This window comes from Amia ocellicauda, chromosome 8, assembly GCF_036373705.1.
Source record: "Amia ocellicauda isolate fAmiCal2 chromosome 8, fAmiCal2.hap1, whole genome shotgun sequence".
Taxonomy (NCBI): domain Eukaryota; kingdom Metazoa; phylum Chordata; class Actinopteri; order Amiiformes; family Amiidae; genus Amia; species Amia ocellicauda.
In genome coordinates, this window is record NC_089857.1 from 10157762 (window position 1) to 10176297 (window position 18536).

Genomic DNA, 18536 nt, shown 5'->3' on the forward strand with positions numbered 1-18536 from the left:
CAATCAGAGTTTTCATATTTATAAGGGAAAGCCACAACTTAAATTTGATCATGCAGCCCAGATGAAGACCAGGCCACATAAAAAATAAATGTCACTAAGTCACGAGTCACTAAGAGTCACTGGCCGCATTCCAAATGGTTTGATGAAGTATAACCCCTTCTGACACATTGTTCGCATTTACGGCTGATAGAAGTGGTGTACATAAATTGTATAAAGCTACAAGCAGACAAATGTCTTTCTTATATCTGCAGTTTCTGCTCTGAAGCTCTAATTATAACAGGCTATGTATGATAGGCTTGCAAAGCACTTGACACAGCTTCTCTGTTGGTTCCTTTGACTTGGAATGTGAACTGGCCTTTGTCTCTTAGATAATGTAAGAAAACAAGGGATGAAATAATAAAAAGGCAGATGACCAAGCTACTAAACTATATATGATAATGGTAGTAAACACCACGGGAACAAATTAAGACCTTATTGTGTAACAGAAAGAGCTACACTTGGCTTTTCAACATGGATATATATGCTGAACACATCCTGCTATGTGTGAAATAGAGAAGCACTCATTATTGGTGATGATGGATTAATATTGGTAAATGTATATCACGGTTACTGAATATGGATGTATAGATTTGCATGTATCTCCACCTTAAGAGTTACAGATTGCCCTTGTGTTTGAATGTTTTAGATGTGTTTCTCCAATACAAAGCAACCAGCAATATTTTCCTAATGTGTAACGTAAAATTATCCCACTCATTCAATCAAGTAGCACTACAAGTTTGTTTTTAGAAAGAAATGCCCTCTTTACATTTCTCAAGATCTGAGCTGTGCTGTGTGAAAGATGGATGTCTAAACAAAGACTTAGCAATGCGGTCAAATGCCAAAGCTAATTCAGCTCAACATGGCTACATTCCATATTTTTCTGCATTTCCCGAACTTGGAGATGTATCGACTGAGATTTGCAAACATCCTGTTACCCACCTTTCAGTCAGATTATAAGTCTCAGAGTAGACAACACCTCAACTAGTGCAAACTCCTGAAAAAATCATCATAAATACTTACATTTGGGGCCCAAATCCTTACAGATTTCTGCAATTACTTCTACATTATTTTTACACTGATTTCACAGGGAAGATAATGCAGGACTAGTTTCTCAGGAAAGGGTTTCCTTCAGGTCATGGTTTCTTGAAGATGTCCTGAAAGATAATTGCAGGCGTTGGCCCCATAATCCTACAGGTTCTGTGTTTGTTTCTGAAAGGATTGTTTTGTACGAAATAGTTTTCTGTGGTGCATATTAGGGGAACATCTGTTCACTCCAAATTGACTTGATAAAAAATAAAACATAGTTGTTGTAAGAGTTTTTTAATTGAGTCTTTTCTGAAATGTATGAATGGGTTTTAATTAGTTTCCAAGGCTTTCACATATATATTTGGTATATTTAATTCTTCCATTAGATAAAAAGTGTGAAGTGTGCTTCATTCAATTAGTATTTTTGTGTATCTGTGTATCCCCTCAGTTCTTGCCTGTTGAGCACAAGGAATTCAGAATAGTACTTCTATACATTACCATTACTAAACATGGGAACACAGTGATAAAATATTACACTGCTTGAAGTTACGTTTTATTGTGTTGTAACAAAGGCTTTCTTATGTTCTGTGGAAATAACCCCCCGGTGAACAAATACATGCCTGTGGGGGGTTGTCCTTACCCTAAACATCCAACCTTTTGAATTGAATGGCAATTCATTCACAACTGAAGAAAAAGTGTTTTGGTTTTGGATGAAAACCACTGCAATCAGAACCCAGTCATAGTTTTGAATAGCCTATGGTCAGAAATAAGAAAATATACTAAATGTATTCTTATTATTTTAAACAGATATATTGAACTATGGGTAGCTTCCATTAGCATGCATATTAAGTCGAAGCAGAGTACATTTCCCCTGCATACTGTAGTATGACCCTTACAGCAAATCAAAACAAAGACGACAACAACAAAAAAACTTCTACATTATAGATTCAATTAAGTGAAGCAGAATTTATAGTCTGAATATGAAAGATCACAGTAAAAAGGCAGAGATAGAAAATGCTCCACCAAAACGTCCCTTAATTGTTGGCTTCAGAAGAAAGCATCAGGAAATGAATGATCAATAATCTGCTTGAAGACGTGGCTAAAGCGCTCAGCAGTTCCCCCATTGTATTTACTGCTGCCTCTAAAACAGATGTACTCAGTTAATTATTTCCTCTTATTCTATTACATCTGAAAAATAGTTACAGAAACCTCCCATGTTGCCTAAGATAAACATCTTACTGTATGTTTCGTCATGTCATTGTGACAGCGTTGGGTCTGGTTGCTGGGTTTTCATAGTCCATGAATTCAGAGGTCGTGGTCAATTAAATGTTCACAGTGGTTGAAGAACCTGTTCTGGTCAACTCAACATGTTCAAATATTTGGGGAATATGTAACCAAGACATATATTGTGCGATCTTTGGGTGCCAGTGTTTGCAGGTCAACCAAAATTAGGATACAAATTGCTGGTTCTTGTGGTGGCCCTGCAAAAAAAAACATGAACTGCACGTGACTGCTCTCTTGCAGAAACATTTAGTGGACCTACAAGGGAGCCCTACAGCAGCAATTCTGTGCAGCTCTGTCAAGTGCCAGCGAAGAGAGAGGGGATGGGTACAGAGCTTACTCTCCACAGAGCCGCCAACAAGGACCACCTCAGCTGGCGCTGTGTTGAATTTCACAGGGGAGCACCATGGTTACATAGCCTGAGGCAGATGAAAGAGTGTTGACCTTTCACAGGGACTCACAAATATCGTGTTAGACTCCTCTGCAGGCTTTGAACTCCAGAAGGCCTCTTTTAGATCTTCCTGGAAAAAGATTTTCTTTCTCATTTAGCAGAGTGAGTGGGAAATCTATGGAGTGGCAAGAGGAGGAGGGCAGAGGCTTAATTGTACTGTGTGGACAACTGTCTCATTACCAATTAGTAGCCAATCATTTAAACCTCATATTTTTTCACAATAGTCACAAATCAGGCTGTAAGGTTTTTGTCTTTGCCTGGGGTTCTTTTTTGCACCTCTGATAATCTTTTTCTGTGTTTGTAATGAGAAGAAGTGGCAGTTTCTAACTCACATTCACAACATGAGATAAAACCAGAGAAAACAAATGTCATGTTCAAAGGAATGTTTGAAGCCCAAGGACAGTGCATGCCCTCTGGACTTCCTTCTCATTAAGATTTACTTTTTTAAAGAAGCCAAATAACTAGTTTTTTCAAGTTTTCTTTTCTTTGTTTTATGTCCTCTTTAATCCTAATTTCCCCATACTTTATTTCTGTCTTTTCTGGACTCTGGCAGTGTTTGCCTGGAGGATGTCTACCCCTACTTTGTGAGGCTCTAGCAGCCTGAGATAGTAGTGTGGAAGCCAAGCTTGTTGATATTGGTCTCCAGCCAGCTTTCTTCAAAATGCTTCTCTCTGTTTCCTGTCTCCCAGTGTTTGAAGGAAGTTAGTTCCTGGACAGACCTATTAAGAGCAACAGATGCTCTGTGAGGTTGAATTAAACATCTGGTTACTTGAAATGATCTCTCATTAACATCGGTATTTACAACTATTTACAGTTAAATAATAAAAATAATAATGTCCCTGATAACGTATTTCTTTTATTGTAGTATTGTGTGTGTTTGTGAGCTCTTGTTCTGTGGGTGATTTCTGCAGGTGTGCGACACTTTAATAGCAATTCTTCTCTTAAATTACAGAACTGTTACATTGCAAGCTTAACCTTACTTCTGCTTCTGCTGAAAATATTTTGGGCTTTATGTGTAACAAGGTGATGTGGATAATATAGACAAGATTTGGCTAATTTCTTGATGTTTTGGTGCTCTGTCAATATCAGGGTCTCCTCACCCTGGGGTGTGCTGACAGGACGTTGGAAATATTATAGCATGGTTTTGAAAAGTCAGTCAATGTTTAAAGCCTGATGTATGAAATCCCTTAAACTCTTCAAGGGTAGACATTTTTGCCCGTCAATATAGTTTGACCTGTCAGGATCCCCAAATGATTCAATATGATGTTATTATTGCCCCAGAAATTGCATTCTAGAGGACAATTTCAAACGATTTATGTAAACTTGACAGAAATCATGATGCTTCTTTAAAATGAAGTTAAAGAAGGCCTTGTTTTTCTGTGAAAGCAATTCTTCTAGGTTAAAATGAACTTCCCTGAGCTGAAGGCCTTCTTTTGACTCATTTTGAGTGCTCACAGGCAGCTCTTAAACTGGAAAAGAACAGTCCTGTCTATTTATACATGCTATCTTCCACAATATATTACAGAGGCATCTGTAACACTGTCAAAAGTATAATTTAAGTTAATTTAATTCAGACATTTTAGTTCAGGGTTTTAATGAAAATGTCCATGATGACTGTTCATCATATTTAGATATGTCCCACACAAGTTAAATTAGCACACAAAAAAGTCATTGTGGCAATTAAGTTACCTGTCACCAGTCTTTTCTAATATATTTTTTTACAATGCTATAATTAATAGCCCATTTATTTGATAATTAATGCTCACTTATTTCACCTACATTCACAAGATTTCTCATAGTCATTCTAATATCATATCTTGATTCATAGACAGTCCTGTGAATTAACCTCCTTGGATTAATACACTTCCTGTATTTATTTTTCAGTATGTTTCCCACGGTACTTTTTCTGAGGAATTATTCACGTTCACTCAAAGTGTAGAACTTGAGGATGAGGAAAGCAAATTCTGCTTTGTTTATCAACTACAGAGCAGCTGGTCTTCAGTAAAGATTGCACTAAGAGGCTTAGTAAAAACAATTAAAAAAATAGTATTTTTAATTAACATTCGACAAATGTACAATATTAAATGAACTGTGGTACGTTCAGAAATAGCTGTTCTGTTTTTCTTTATTCCTAGGTTCTGCTAGTGTTTGCCAAAGAGGACAGCCAGAGTGACGGCTTTTGGTGGGCGTGCGATCGGGCTGGGTACAGGTGTAACATCGCACGCACACCAGAGTCTGCGGTCGAGTGTTTTCTAGACAAACACCATGAAATAATCGTCATTGACTCCAGGCACTCACGATATTTTGACGCAGAAGTAGTCTGCAGGTAATATGACAATAAAACTTGAACAATCTACCCAGCAATGTGGTTGAAGCTGAAAATTTGGGAACATTTAAAATAATTCCTTGGATCACTTAGTTATTAATGGACACCAAACGAGCATGATGGGTTGAATGGCCTCCTCTCATTTGTAAACTTTGTTATGTTCTTATGTAATATGTCATATATGTCAATTTATAATATTTAAATATCACCCATTTAGATTTTTTACATTGTAACAATCTGTTCCATTACAGTTCCACAGATAATGTTACCCACTTTTGGTTTTAGAAGCAGAGGAAAAACAGAAATGTAGTGGAAAACAATTATCTTAAACTTCAAAATAATCTGTTTCATCTTCTCATTGTTTTCAGAGGATTTGGTGCCACTTGTTAGGCTCAAAATACATAGTAACTACTATTCAAATATAAAAATATTCCTTCATTTTCATTGCTGTCTAGCAACAAATCTTGAAAAATAAAGATGTTTAATCTGTCCAGCATTTCTCTGAAACACAAAACTCCCCTACAGTTTTGGGTAATAATATCGTGCCTAGTGTTTATTAGGTAACACTGTGTCTTGTGATTAATATAGTCAACATCTTCCCCTGATAGCCTCACCTCACAGCTGTCATGCAACTGTGTTTCAGGCATTGTACATACAATTAATGTTAACATTTACCAGCAATATATATATCACAGTTATTACCCATCACACACAATACATAGGAAACAATTTACTTTGAATAACAGATGTTAAATAGCCTCAAAGATGGCATTTTAAATTCTTAACTCAGGGAAACTGAAGTAAATCTGTTCGGAAAATAATTCCTGTGAGCAATTTGAATCTCCTCCTCAGAGGCTTTGTCTTACGCATTGTGTGCTCATGAGGACACACTCCTAAAGTTCAGCCCCGAGTATTTGCTATTTTTATTTCATTTTTCGTATTTTTTCCCAAAGTCACAGTATTCTTCTTTTCCTTAGGGCAATCCGGGCTACAAAACCTGCGGAACATGCTGTCATTTTAGTCGTGGTGCCACAAGTGTGAGTAAGACTGTCCAACTGCATCTCCGGTGCTCACAATTCTATCCTCTACTGTTCTTGTAGCTTTCATGTATTTGATATCGGTGTCTGAGCAAAACATGTAACTCATGATTTAATGTCCTACTATTTTGCCATGCCTAGGCCTTGTTTGGTTGCATCACCTTTTTCTCATTATTTTCGAATGATATGCTCTTCCCTGCACTCTGTCCAGTCCTGTGGTTTATTCTCTGATTTGGGATTCCAGTTATCCAAATGTTCTGTCAAAACAAAACAGCAACAGTTATGCAGATTCTGGGTCTAGTAATTATCTGAGCTCAGGGGATGGAAACCAAATGTAACTGAACAATGATAATTTTACACAAGACTAACCATTTTTCTGTGCTCTAACATCTTCCAGTCAAAGCATTTGTTTTGGGGAGTAAAACAATGTTATCTAAACTTTTCCCTTATGTCACTGATAACCATTTAACATCAATAATACAAAATAGCGGGTGAACATATTCTCATATATATATATATATATATATATATATATATATATATATATATATATATATATATAATGTTATTTTTATTTTATTTTATGCAGACCTCAAGATCAGGAAGAACCATCTGCCCTGCCTCTTCTGAATTCTGGCTTTAACAGGGTATGTGTCTGCTTTTGGATGTCAGGAGAACTGAAAAAGTGTGAGACAGAAAATAAATCCCATTTTACAGGCAAGAGGAAGACACTAGTTCCAAACTTCCATGTTGGTGTGATGACCATATATTTTAAATTTCTTGTTAACTATTTGTTTTAGGTAGTTTTTCAATGACAATTGTGATCTGAACAATCCAGCCACAGCCCAGTACTGCATTTAAAACCGCATTTTACTCTGAATTAATGGTGAGTCTCAAAGAATATAATTGATGATAATTGTTTTTTAGCTGATGTTTTTCCCATGTTCCTCGCTTGCAAAAGAAAATGTTCAAAATGTAACTTTTCAGTTCTGGCCTGTTATTTTTTGTGACAGCTACAGCATGAAGGGCCAGTGCGGCCTAGGTCAGGGCCCAGGATGGGTTCATTCCACAATAAAAGCATTCTTCAGGTTCTGCCATTCAGAAGCATTTATATTGTTTCTTTCACATTTAATATCTTTGTTTTGCAGAGATTTGTGGAGAACAGTGCGGTGACAGCGTGCTACAATGAGCTCATCCAGATTGAACACGGAGAGGTCCGGTCCCAGTTCAAACTGAGGTATGCTCAACTCTTTTGACTTCTTGTTTCTTTTTTAATTGTCCTGCTTAACCTTGTTTTCCTTGAGTCTGATGTTTAGTATGCAAATGCAGGTCACTGCCTGAAACCCAAAGCTTTTAAAATATGAAACATCATTAGAGTAGAGATGAAGCTACAGAAAACAACAATCACAATCCATTACTGTATGTTGGGGATCGATAATATGTATCGAATGGTAAAACATAAAGGTAAGTTATGGTAATGTAGCCGCTTTAGAAAGTCATAATTTGTACAGAAAGATCGGACTTAAATCAATTCCAGGGAAGGTTTAATTCCTTTTTAAATGACACCATAAGTCCAATTTTTTTTCTTGTTCATGGTGTTATGTGTTTCATAATTTATTCCTTGGCAAATAACATTTGAAACACAAGTCTGCAGTTTGCTTGTTTCCTGTATGGTAGGTGATCTCATATGTCAACATGTGACTTTGCTGATCCTTGCAGGGCCTGTAATTCGGTGTTCACAGCACTGGAGCACTGCCAGGAAGCAGTGGAAATAACTAGCGAGGAGAACGTCATACAGGTAGGCGAAAAGGTCTGGACAGAGCCGTCATTTTACACCATGAGCCTGTCTCTGTTGGGTAGATGAAGTTTTTGAAAAATGAAAGTAAACTCAGCCCATTCAGAATTATTTGGTTTGTTTAATCATTGTTTCAACAGTTCTCCTCAATATATATTCTACTTCTATATAACCTATACATACAGTATCTATAATCCTGATGTATACACTGCTGGTCAAAAGTTTTAGAACACCCCCATTTTTCCAGTTTTTAGTGAAATTTAAGCAGTTCAGTGAATAACCTGGAATGGTACAAAGGAAAGCAGTAAACTGCCAGAGGTTTTAAAAAAAGTTTAGGTTACCAAAAACTGAAAAATAATGTACATTTCAGAGTTATATTCTGTGTTACTAAAACCTCTTAAGCATTATTTGTAAGTGTTACGCACAGCTCCTGTGCATAGAAGTTACACTGTATTCCTACAATGTGCACATTTGAAAGCTCATTCTCTGGGCTACCAGCGCGTTTTGTTCTCAAACACATCCGGTTTACAGTTTCCGTGTCGCCTGCCATCATTAAGAGCCTGGGGGTTAAACGCACAGTCTGCCCTGGAGGGGGGGTATGTGTCCTATTTGCAAATAGGCTTGTTTTGTTCAGAACAACCTAACTATTAGTCCAGTATATATTATTTGATGTTCTATCAAGCACAGAGAAGTTCAGATCAGTTCAGAGTTTTCCATCTTGACATTTTGAGCTCTCTACGGGCGTGTGTTGCTTCTGCCAAACCATGGATGGTCTTGGATTGATCAGTAGACTGTCTGGTTCCAGAATATGTCATAATTGTCAATATTTTCTGGGATTTTGTATTCCTACTCAGACCAAGTATTCCCCAACCCCCACATTTCAGAATGGGGGGCGGGGCAGGGTATAAAAACCACATTTTTCACATCAAAGAATGCTTCACATTGTTAGAAAGCTGAGAGTCTCAGCTTTCATTGGATACCAAACACTTGGCGAACAACAAAACAGTGTAGCGTACACATGGGATTAAAGAGAAGCACATGGATTTGGTGCCATTTTAAGGGTACTAGAGGGGTTACATTTTGTTAAACAAAACAATTCCATGATTTATTTTTTATCTCTAATCGTTTATTTTTTTATTCTTTATTATCAGAGTACATTGAGACATTTCAATACAAACTGGAAAAATTGAGGTGTTCCAAAACTTTTGACCAGTAATATATGTCTACAACTGAGAAAAATTGTTCCACGATTAATCTGTATAATTTCTAGAATTGTCTTAAAAACAAAACAAAATACGGAAAATCTTTTAGCAAATGTTAATTTTGTGAGTGAAGATAAAAAGTGACAAAACATAGATTTCCCTTTTTTTTTCTTGTGAGTGAACCCAACAGCTAATGGAGGCACCTTCAGCAAAAATAATGTAGCAACATAATTAAGCTTTCCAATTCAACCGATGGGGAAATACAATAATGTAATTATGGTTGAAATCGAAACCTTAATCCCACTTGCAGTCAATTTACTTTGAATATTTATGTGCGGTCAGTATCAGATTATTTTTAACCTTCTTCACAATTCGTCTACTTCTTGGTGCAAGAACCTTCTTTATTCCTGACTGAGGGAGTGTACCATACTGCTTGATAATAGAAACAATATCTTAAATTGAGATAAGGTGAATCTTCGAAATCCCCTTGTATCTTTCTCCAGCTTTGTGACAATGAATAATTTTCTGCCTTAGGTCTTCAGAAAGCCCTTAATCTCTTCCCATATTGACAAAATATATTTCTCTCATACCTTAGTATGTGAATCCTGCCTTTGAACGGATGATGGGATATCATAAGGGAGAGCTCATTGGTAAAGAACTGACTGAGTTACAGAAGAGCGACAAAAATCGGGCTGACCTTCTGGACACAATCAACACATGTATCAAGAAAGGAAAGGTGAGTCTCTGCATTACATTTGTCATAGTGGACAACTGGACCATGGTGTTAGCCTGTACTAAAAAAGCACATTAGACAAGGTCCTGAGTCCTGACACTGAAGCCTTTAGTGGTTTGTGCAACTGGGTTCTTATGAAAATGTCCTTAATCCCATCACCCTAGTTCTCAAACATTTAATTTTCCATTACCTACTCCCCGAGAAACCCCCTAAAAATGAACAAGAGAAATCCGTAGTCTCTCTCTTAGTAGCGGCCCATTCCCTCTCTTGTTTCAGGAATGGCAGGGCATTTACTACGCCAAGAGGAAGCCCGGGGACAGCATACAGCAGCACGTGAAGATCACGCCAGTCATTGGTCAGGGAGGGTAAGCAGCTGCCCGTCTATGATCTCAGTGCATCACACACACTCCACTATTTCAGTGTTGAAGGAAACTCTTCTGACACTTCTCCTGACCTGAGCTTGCCACTCTGTGTTTTGTTGTGTTGCCTCTGCCCCTTTTTGTATGTTTTTTACATCATTTTACTTTCAATAATATTTATCTCTGTAATCTTTGAAACCATTTGGATGCACATTTAATCTCAGTGTGCCTCTAGTTTTTGAAATATTTAATGTTTTTTTCCTATTGATTCAATTACTGTACTAATGAATTCTAATCTGTCATCTTAAATATAAAGTAGTGACTGATGTTTTTTTTTTCTTCTGCTTAGTACTCTGTTAAGTTCTTCCTTTTTTCCAGTGCTGCTGAATGTAACTCTTTACATGTTCACTTTCTTCAGGAAAATTAGACATTTTGTTGCTATCAAGAGACTTTGCAGCGACAAGAACAACCAGGTGAGATGTCTATCCCAATTCATTCTGTTGGAATGAGCAATAGCATAGTGAATGCTTGGGTCACCCGTATATCCGTATATCTTCTCTAAGTATCCCTGTGGTGCTTCTCTGTTTTTCTGGAAGTGTAAAATTGACACATTGAATGATGTACAACTCAAGACATTTTTATTTTTTCCCTGTATCTATGCAATGGCTTCCCTGTATGTGGGAGTGAATTAACAATTGAGGACTGTTGTTGGGGATGATGTAACGAGAGTTCTTTGGGTTGGCTCTTGTAAATTGATGTCTTTGTAATTGTGGTGGGTAATTTTTTTTTTATAATAGTCTCTGAAAACCTTTATGAACAAGGTTATGAACAGCAGATAATAACTGCAAATATTGTCTTTTACACAGTTTTCAAAATGATTCAATAAAAAAATAATCTGAACAGCCTCATGATGTTAGAGTGGCATTGTACATGTCAGACCATGAAATACCCAGGGGTTGGCTTATGCTATCACAACACAAACCTAAATACGAGTGGTGTGTTACTTATTAGATTATAAATTGTTGGAAATAACTAATCAAGGAATGAATACCTTCAGAAAAGATTGCTTAGTCCTAATAAAAGATGGCCAGAAATTGAGCTACTGTGACACAAAGCTACAACCTCCACTGATGGCAATGGCAATTCTGAGCCTGTTTAATACTCATATAACAGCTACTACTGTTGCTCTGAAGCACAGTTAGGAAGTGTTTGTGTTTTCAGCTTTGTGCTTAGCTAATTTGCTTCTGTTGTACATAATTATGTTGGAAAATAATAATTAAAGGTGAAGCGAGCACAGCATACCTCACAGAACACAACAGCAGGGTGTGCAGCAAGTGAGAACTGGAATAACAGCAGCCTGCAAATGCTGTTCGATGTTTCTCCGCAATCAATGCATGTGCTCTGACCTGAAGTGTGTATGGAATCATGAAAGGCTACAGGATAACATTGTCCATTACTACAGGGAGAAACTGGGGGCATGAAGTACTTCACTGCTTTTCTCCCATCTTAATCACGGCTGTATTTTCAGATGAAGGTAAAATATAGGAGCCTTTGAACACAGATGTGTGTATTTCAGTCAAATTCCAGGCTGTGATGCTATAATAGAAATAGGATCTTGGATTAGGCTCACTGCCAGAACAAAGGCTATTTTTAGGAGCTGCATGCAATGTTCTTGCCAATATTAGCACATTGGTGCTTTCATCTCATGCGTTCAAGGTGATCTGAGTCATTCTTATTGATTCTCACAGCCATACAGCCTGTATTTCCTTCCTTTTTTATTTTTTATTTCAACATTATGCTCCTCTTCCATTTTAAGATATTCCCCTGCCTTCTGGGAGTTTTGTGATACATGAGATTAGTTGTGATTCAGATGCGATGCCAGTGTATTTCTCTCATACACAGTTTGGATCTGCTGGTGTCCTTGGCTTATTCCTGAAGGCAAAGAGTGAGGGTTAATGAGATGAGCATTGGGCACACAGCTAGGCTGCATTAGTAAAGCCAACAGGTGAACGTTTGCTCAGCATCCAACTGGATACCTTTTTTTTTGGGGGGGGGTTACCATTTAGGGATAGAGTTCATGAAATGCATCTCATATCCAACTCATCCAAATCATTGAACTTGAAAAATGTCAGAGAGTTGCTTAACTCCATTAAACCTTGTGAACTGTGCACGAAGGGGCATTGGACCAAGACTTAGAAAACAAAAGAAATGTCTCCTGGCTCATCCAGTTACTACATGTATTGATCAAGGGACCTCCTCTAGACAGACCTTGAAATATCCCAATGAATCAGTAACAGCAAGACTTGGATAAAGTATTAGAGAACAACACAGAAGAATAGAACATCACATATGCTTGGTAAAAGTGACATGTATGAATCATGTCAAGATGAGATATTGTTCACATGCATGGGAATTAAAGTATACCTGCAGTTTAATTACAGAGATAACTTAGAGTGATACTAGTTTTTGTTTACATGACAATGGCTTTCTTTTTGCTGCTAGGTACACAAGACAAACCGGGAGGACAAGTACAGTGGAGAAAATTCACAGTCAGGTACAACTACTTTCTGATCATTGATGATTAATGTCGGGTGTGCTGTGCAGTTTGTTCAGGATACAACATGAAAATGTAAGTTATTTCTGAAATATGTTTGGTCAAAACAAAGTGTACGGTATTAAGAGCCACTTTGTCCTGTGAAAACTGCTTCTGTGTGGGTCTTTATTGCCTTTGGGGTACAGATTGCCTTCAGCAGAGATGATAACAGACCTGTGTGATTATGTTGTGGGCACCCATTTCTGTTTCTCCTTTATGATGACAAAAGCAACACTGATGGGTGTAAAAGGTGCAAAATAACCCACAATCCCACACTTCTTACATGAGAAAACTACTTTCAGCAAGGAAACATCATAAAACTACATGCTGTAAAAGATGAGATTGTGTACTATAATCAAGGATATAGATTAAAATGAATGATTTTATGTTTTATGTAGCTGAAAGTTGATTATCTCTGTTACGCTTGCAGCAGTCTCCTCCAGGTACACACTGTGATTCACTTGAAGACATGTAGCAGTGTCTCAGCAAAGGGAATGATCTGTCTTTGTGTCTTTCCGCCCAGAATCCCAGTCTCTCAGGCACAAGGACAGGAGGAAAGAGTCAGTTGACGTCAGGTCGATAACCTCTCGAGGCAGCGATGGTATGAATTACTCGACAGCACTTTGCCATTTCTCCAGTTTCCCTCACAGGATGATAAGTACTGACGGATTTCCAGTAATTGCATTCTCTTAGAATTAAGGCTGTAGGACCTGCATAGGCAGTGAGTCAGACACATGATGATTTAAATGCAAAAAGCAAAACCTCTGAGAAGCAGCGAGCTCTGATGACATCAATGGGCCATCCTTGACGCAGCTGCTGTTATTTTAAGGTTCTCTTTTGTGCAAGGCCTTGATACCTTCCCACTTCAGTATGCTATGTATAGGGAAGTTAAGTTTAATTACACGTATCCCCTATTTTATCTAGTTATGCTTATATCCTGGTTTTCTTCTTTGAATAAATCATGCATCACAGATTAAAAATAATTGTCGTATGGACAAATTTGATGTATATAATATGATATGTTTATGTATAGCTGGCTTTGTCCTGACAGTTAATGAATACAAAGCCTATTCCTTTCGTTCCATCGGAAAGCACTTCTACTTCCGTCGAAGTCCACTGGGACTTTGAGTTACATTATGTGACTAGGAAAGGAGAAACCTCTTGTTATCCTTCTGTCAATGGAAACAATTTACAAAGTAATTGCTGTCGTCACTTTTTACTGGAAGTAATTTCATAGGATCCTTGTGTTTAATATTGTGACTGCTTGTGTTTTTGTCCTTGTTTGTAATTATGTGTCTGGAAAGCTCCCAGTTTACAAAACCGCAGATATTCCTCTGTGGCCCGGATTCACTCTATGACCATTGAGGCACCCATTACAAAGGTAGGAGCTGATTTAATTAAATTAAATATGTTGTGAAAATACAAAGATACTTTTGTGGTACAGTTTTTAGACTAAATATATTTAGACTGTATAATTAACACCTAAACTAATGTATGCTGTGCTGAAGTGTAGTTTATAACACCTTAGTTTGATTGAACTATATTGCTTCTTAGTTTGTCTTTTCGTGTTTTGCCGCACTTCCCACTCACTGTTATTTCAGGCACAATATACCATAAAAAACACTTCAAACAATAATTGAGAAATCAGTCGAGACTGGGTTCCAGTAAATGTAAGCCCCTGCTCGTCCTTCCTACAGTGGTACCTTGTGTGATGTCTCTTTTGTCTCCAGGTCATCAATATCATCAATGCAGCCCAGGAGAACAGCCCGGTCACAGTGGCAGAGGCTTTGGACAGAGTCTTAGAGATCCTGCGCACCACCGAGCTCTACTCTCCACAGCTGGGCTCCAAAGAGGACGACCCGCACACTAACGATCTGGTTGGGGGGCTCATGAGTGTAAGTTGGCAAACTTCTTTCAATCAATGTGAACTTTTAGTATATAGATAAATGTGTTTTTGTTATTGTTTTTCTGATGTTTTTTTTTCTTCTATTCATTCTGGTGGGTATCACTGCTTTATACAAGCACCCCTGAAGGAATTCAGTACAGTCATGTGCTGAGCAGACATCTATTTTGGGTTCATATACATGTAAAAATGGTCTTCACCCTTGTTCATCTTCTAATCACACCACAAGGGTGTGGGCAGAGTTGGCTGAATGGAAACCGGAGGGAGCAGGTTTTATCTTCACAAGGTATAAGGGGAATATAAGATTAAAAGTACTTGAGGAGAATTTGCAAATACATGTCTAGACAATATTAAGGTCTTTGACTCTTTTATTTCTTAGCAGGCACCCATGATCACATACAGTAGTAACTAAATACACATCATTCACAAACACATCACACAAGACCGAAACATACACAATGGACGTGATTTACGTTAGAGCACTGTTCTAAATACAGTTAAAGATTATTATTCTCGGGTAGTTCAGACATCATGTTTAGGAGAAATGTGGTATTAGTTACATTAAGCAAGCAGGCAAAGTTACCAAAAGCAGGGAGGTGGCTACCAAATGCAAGAATAAATGCATGTGATTATGAGTACCATAGTATCTGAAGTCTGTCCCTACATGCCTTTGTGTGAAATGAGTTGCTATTTGACATGAAGATCTTTGTGTTGCAGGATGGCTTGCGAAAACTCTCTGGGAATGAATACGTCTTCTCCAAAAGTAAGCAGAGCCTTGACCCCAACCAAAGCATTTCAGCTCATAGGGGCTGTGTGTAAATGACAGTCTGAGCGATTCCTGTAAACTATTTGTATGCATACAGTTGTTTACAGTTGTATAACACAAATAGGACCTACATAATTATTACATGACTATTATTACATGATTATTACATTACATGTCTGTCTCTGTAGACATGACCCACAGTCACAGCCACCTGGCCGTGCCGGTGACCCTGAGCGACATCCCGCCTCACATCGCCGAGCTGCTGGACGATGAGGAGCAGTGGGACTTCAACATCTTTGAGTTAGAGGCAGCCACTCACAAGAGGTGAGCGAGGCTCCGACAGACTTCCCTTTAATCACAGAGGCAACAACTGAGCCTTGGACGCCCACATATTTATTTACTCCCTCGGGAGTTGCAAAGGGTGCTATATTAAATAAAACTGATTGATTAATTGATATATATTAATGTTCAATTGGCACAGGTTGTCCCATTATGCCATCCATGTTGGCCAAACCTGCTGAAAAGGCCTGGGCAGAACTAAATGGGTAGAAAGCAATTGTCTTTGTCCAGAAGTTATTTTATTTTATATATTTTCACTTGCAGACCCCTTACCTTCCTCGGCCTGAAAATCTTTGCCCGTTTTGGCGTGTGTGAGTTCCTGAACTGCACGGAGGCCACACTGAGATCCTGGCTACAGGTCATTGAGGCCAACTACCACACCTCCAACTCCTATCACAACTCCACCCACGCAGCGGATGTCCTGCACGCCACGGCTTACTTCCTTCGCAAGGAGAGGGTGAAGGTAACTGGAAGGCTACTGCCAAATTGAAATGAGCACCGGGATTGTGTAAAAGACAAATTACTACATTGATACACCGTGAAAGGAGGAATTATGATTTTTTGAGAACATCCCAATAGTGACAGATGGAGATTAACTTTTCCAGTCATACTGAATCACCAGAAATTATTGGTTCCTAAAAAATAATAATACAAAAAAATATGAGAGGGGTATTTCTCTGTGAGGGGGGGATTTCTGTTACAGCCGGCACTCTGAGCTGGTCTCTCTGTGCTGGTCTTTCAGGGCAGTCTGGATCAGCTGGATGAGGTGGCAGCTCTGATTGCGGCGACGGTGCACGACGTTGACCACCCCGGGCGCACCAACTCCTTCCTGTGCAATGCGGGCAGTGAGCTCGCCATCCTGTACAATGACACCGCCGTGCTGGAGAGCCACCACGCCGCCCTGGCCTTCCAGCTCACAGCAAGGGACAACAAGGGCAACATCTTCAAGAACATCGAGAGGTCTGTGACTCCCGCAGACACCGCCCTGCATCTCCACTGGGTGCACATCTCTAGAGCAGGGCATCGCTGACCATCACTGACTGTGAAGCTCACAGCACTTGCTAAGCACTGGTTTAAAAACAGATTCATAGGAGAAAAAGTTAAATTATCACTGCTGTTTTGTGCAGTGGTACCTTATGGTAAACCTTCTTGTTCTCATCAGACAGAAGAAACACGTCGAACATGTTGAACATGTGTTTCCAAATCTGCTAAGTAATGTTCAGGAAAGTTAGGCCAGGTCTCTGTAGGCATCACTTCTCACTTCAAATGTTCAAATGCTGTAAATATGTTATACCTGTGGTGAGTAATACATTCATGTGTTGTTGTTTTTTACACGTCTTTAATCTTAGGACACAGTTCCGGACACTGCGGCAAGCGATTATTGACATGGTCCTGGCCACAGAAATGACCAGGCACTTTGAGCATGTGAACAAGTTTGTCAACAGTATCAATAAGCCCATGGCAGCTATTGAAGAATCCAGTTCTAATGTAAGCATCCTACATCTACTGCCTAAACCCTGTTTGCTTTCAGAAATGTCTATTTGTGAACTTGTCATATTTTTCATAACCGATCAATAACATGAGAAAACTCTGAAAGTAAGTACATTATTTATCACTGGGGCTCTTCAATGGAGAAAACAGCTCAGTGACTCTTGTTGCTCCTCACCTCTGTGTAAGTTCAGGGTGTTATCTGTTCCATATTATGAGTATCAGTAGGAGAGACATTGTCGAGTAGGCCGAGTTCATTGTTGGGCAATTCCAAATGGGGTGAAAAAAGGGGGATATAATCTGAGATTGTAATTTCTGTATGTATTTGTTTGTAACTACACTGAGAAAAGCTGATAAATCCTTCACAAGTGTTGCCTTTAGCTGATGCTCATTGCATGTTTGCCTGCATGAATGCTGTAGTACTTGTGTCTCTCTGTGACAGAGTGAAGGCAGCGACTGCGAGTGTCCAGCCAGCATAAAGAACTCTCCAGAGAACCGGCTGCTCATTAAACGCATGATGATCAAGTGTGCCGATGTAGCCAATCCCTGCAGAGCGCTGGAGTTGTGCATCGAGTGGGCAGGGAGGATCTCCGAGGAGTACTTCGCACAGGTAACAGCTGGGAGTGGGAGCAGGCAGGCGGCTCTGAAAACTTTTCTTACTTCTTGTACGGAGTTTCGTTTTCTTTAAATACATCTAATGTAGTACATGGAACTCAGTTGCACTTCCTGCAATATGTAATGTTGTGGTGAGAAGTGTTGCTTTTTGTCACTACTGTAAGACAACCTGGGTAAGAGCATCTGCTTAGAAATTATAATTGTTGCTACACATCAAACCATTTGCATAAATGGCGTGTTTCCCACATGCTACAATGCATCAGACTGCCAAAGATGCAGTTAATTAGTGTCTGGAAGTAGAGGGACAGGATACTAAGCATTGAATATCTTTAATTGCAAAAAATCTGAAAACTGCTTACTGTTTTTCAGACTGATGAAGAGAAGAGACAGGGGCTGCCTGTAGTTATGCCCGTATTTGATCGAAATACCTGCAGTATTCCAAAATCTCAGATCTCCTTTATTGATTATTTCATCACAGACATGTTTGATGCATGGGATGGTAAGTCTATTTAATTTTTTCTAGCACAGTTTACTAAACACCCCGCTGATGCTCAAGAGACACCGTCCGTGTCGCAGTGTAGAA

The 18536-nt window shown here is 38.8% G+C and overlaps 1 protein-coding gene across 1 annotated transcript in view; it reads left to right on the plus strand.

Moving 5' to 3' along the window:
* Positions 1–18536, plus strand: part of pde8b (phosphodiesterase 8B) — a 39254-nt gene that overhangs the window by 14642 nt on the left and 6076 nt on the right. The window contains exons 3-21 of the mRNA XM_066711969.1: positions 4933–5123; positions 6101–6160; positions 6750–6807; positions 7309–7397; positions 7880–7958; positions 9753–9893; positions 10167–10255; positions 10668–10722; positions 12752–12803; positions 13366–13443; positions 14147–14223; positions 14573–14737; positions 15463–15508; positions 15700–15835; positions 16115–16313; positions 16593–16810; positions 17200–17338; positions 17781–17948; positions 18323–18452. Of these exons, the coding sequence (XP_066568066.1) occupies positions 4933–5123; positions 6101–6160; positions 6750–6807; positions 7309–7397; positions 7880–7958; positions 9753–9893; positions 10167–10255; positions 10668–10722; positions 12752–12803; positions 13366–13443; positions 14147–14223; positions 14573–14737; positions 15463–15508; positions 15700–15835; positions 16115–16313; positions 16593–16810; positions 17200–17338; positions 17781–17948; positions 18323–18452 (2170 nt within the window). The remainder of the gene's footprint in view (positions 1–4932; positions 5124–6100; positions 6161–6749; positions 6808–7308; positions 7398–7879; positions 7959–9752; positions 9894–10166; positions 10256–10667; positions 10723–12751; positions 12804–13365; positions 13444–14146; positions 14224–14572; positions 14738–15462; positions 15509–15699; positions 15836–16114; positions 16314–16592; positions 16811–17199; positions 17339–17780; positions 17949–18322; positions 18453–18536) is intronic.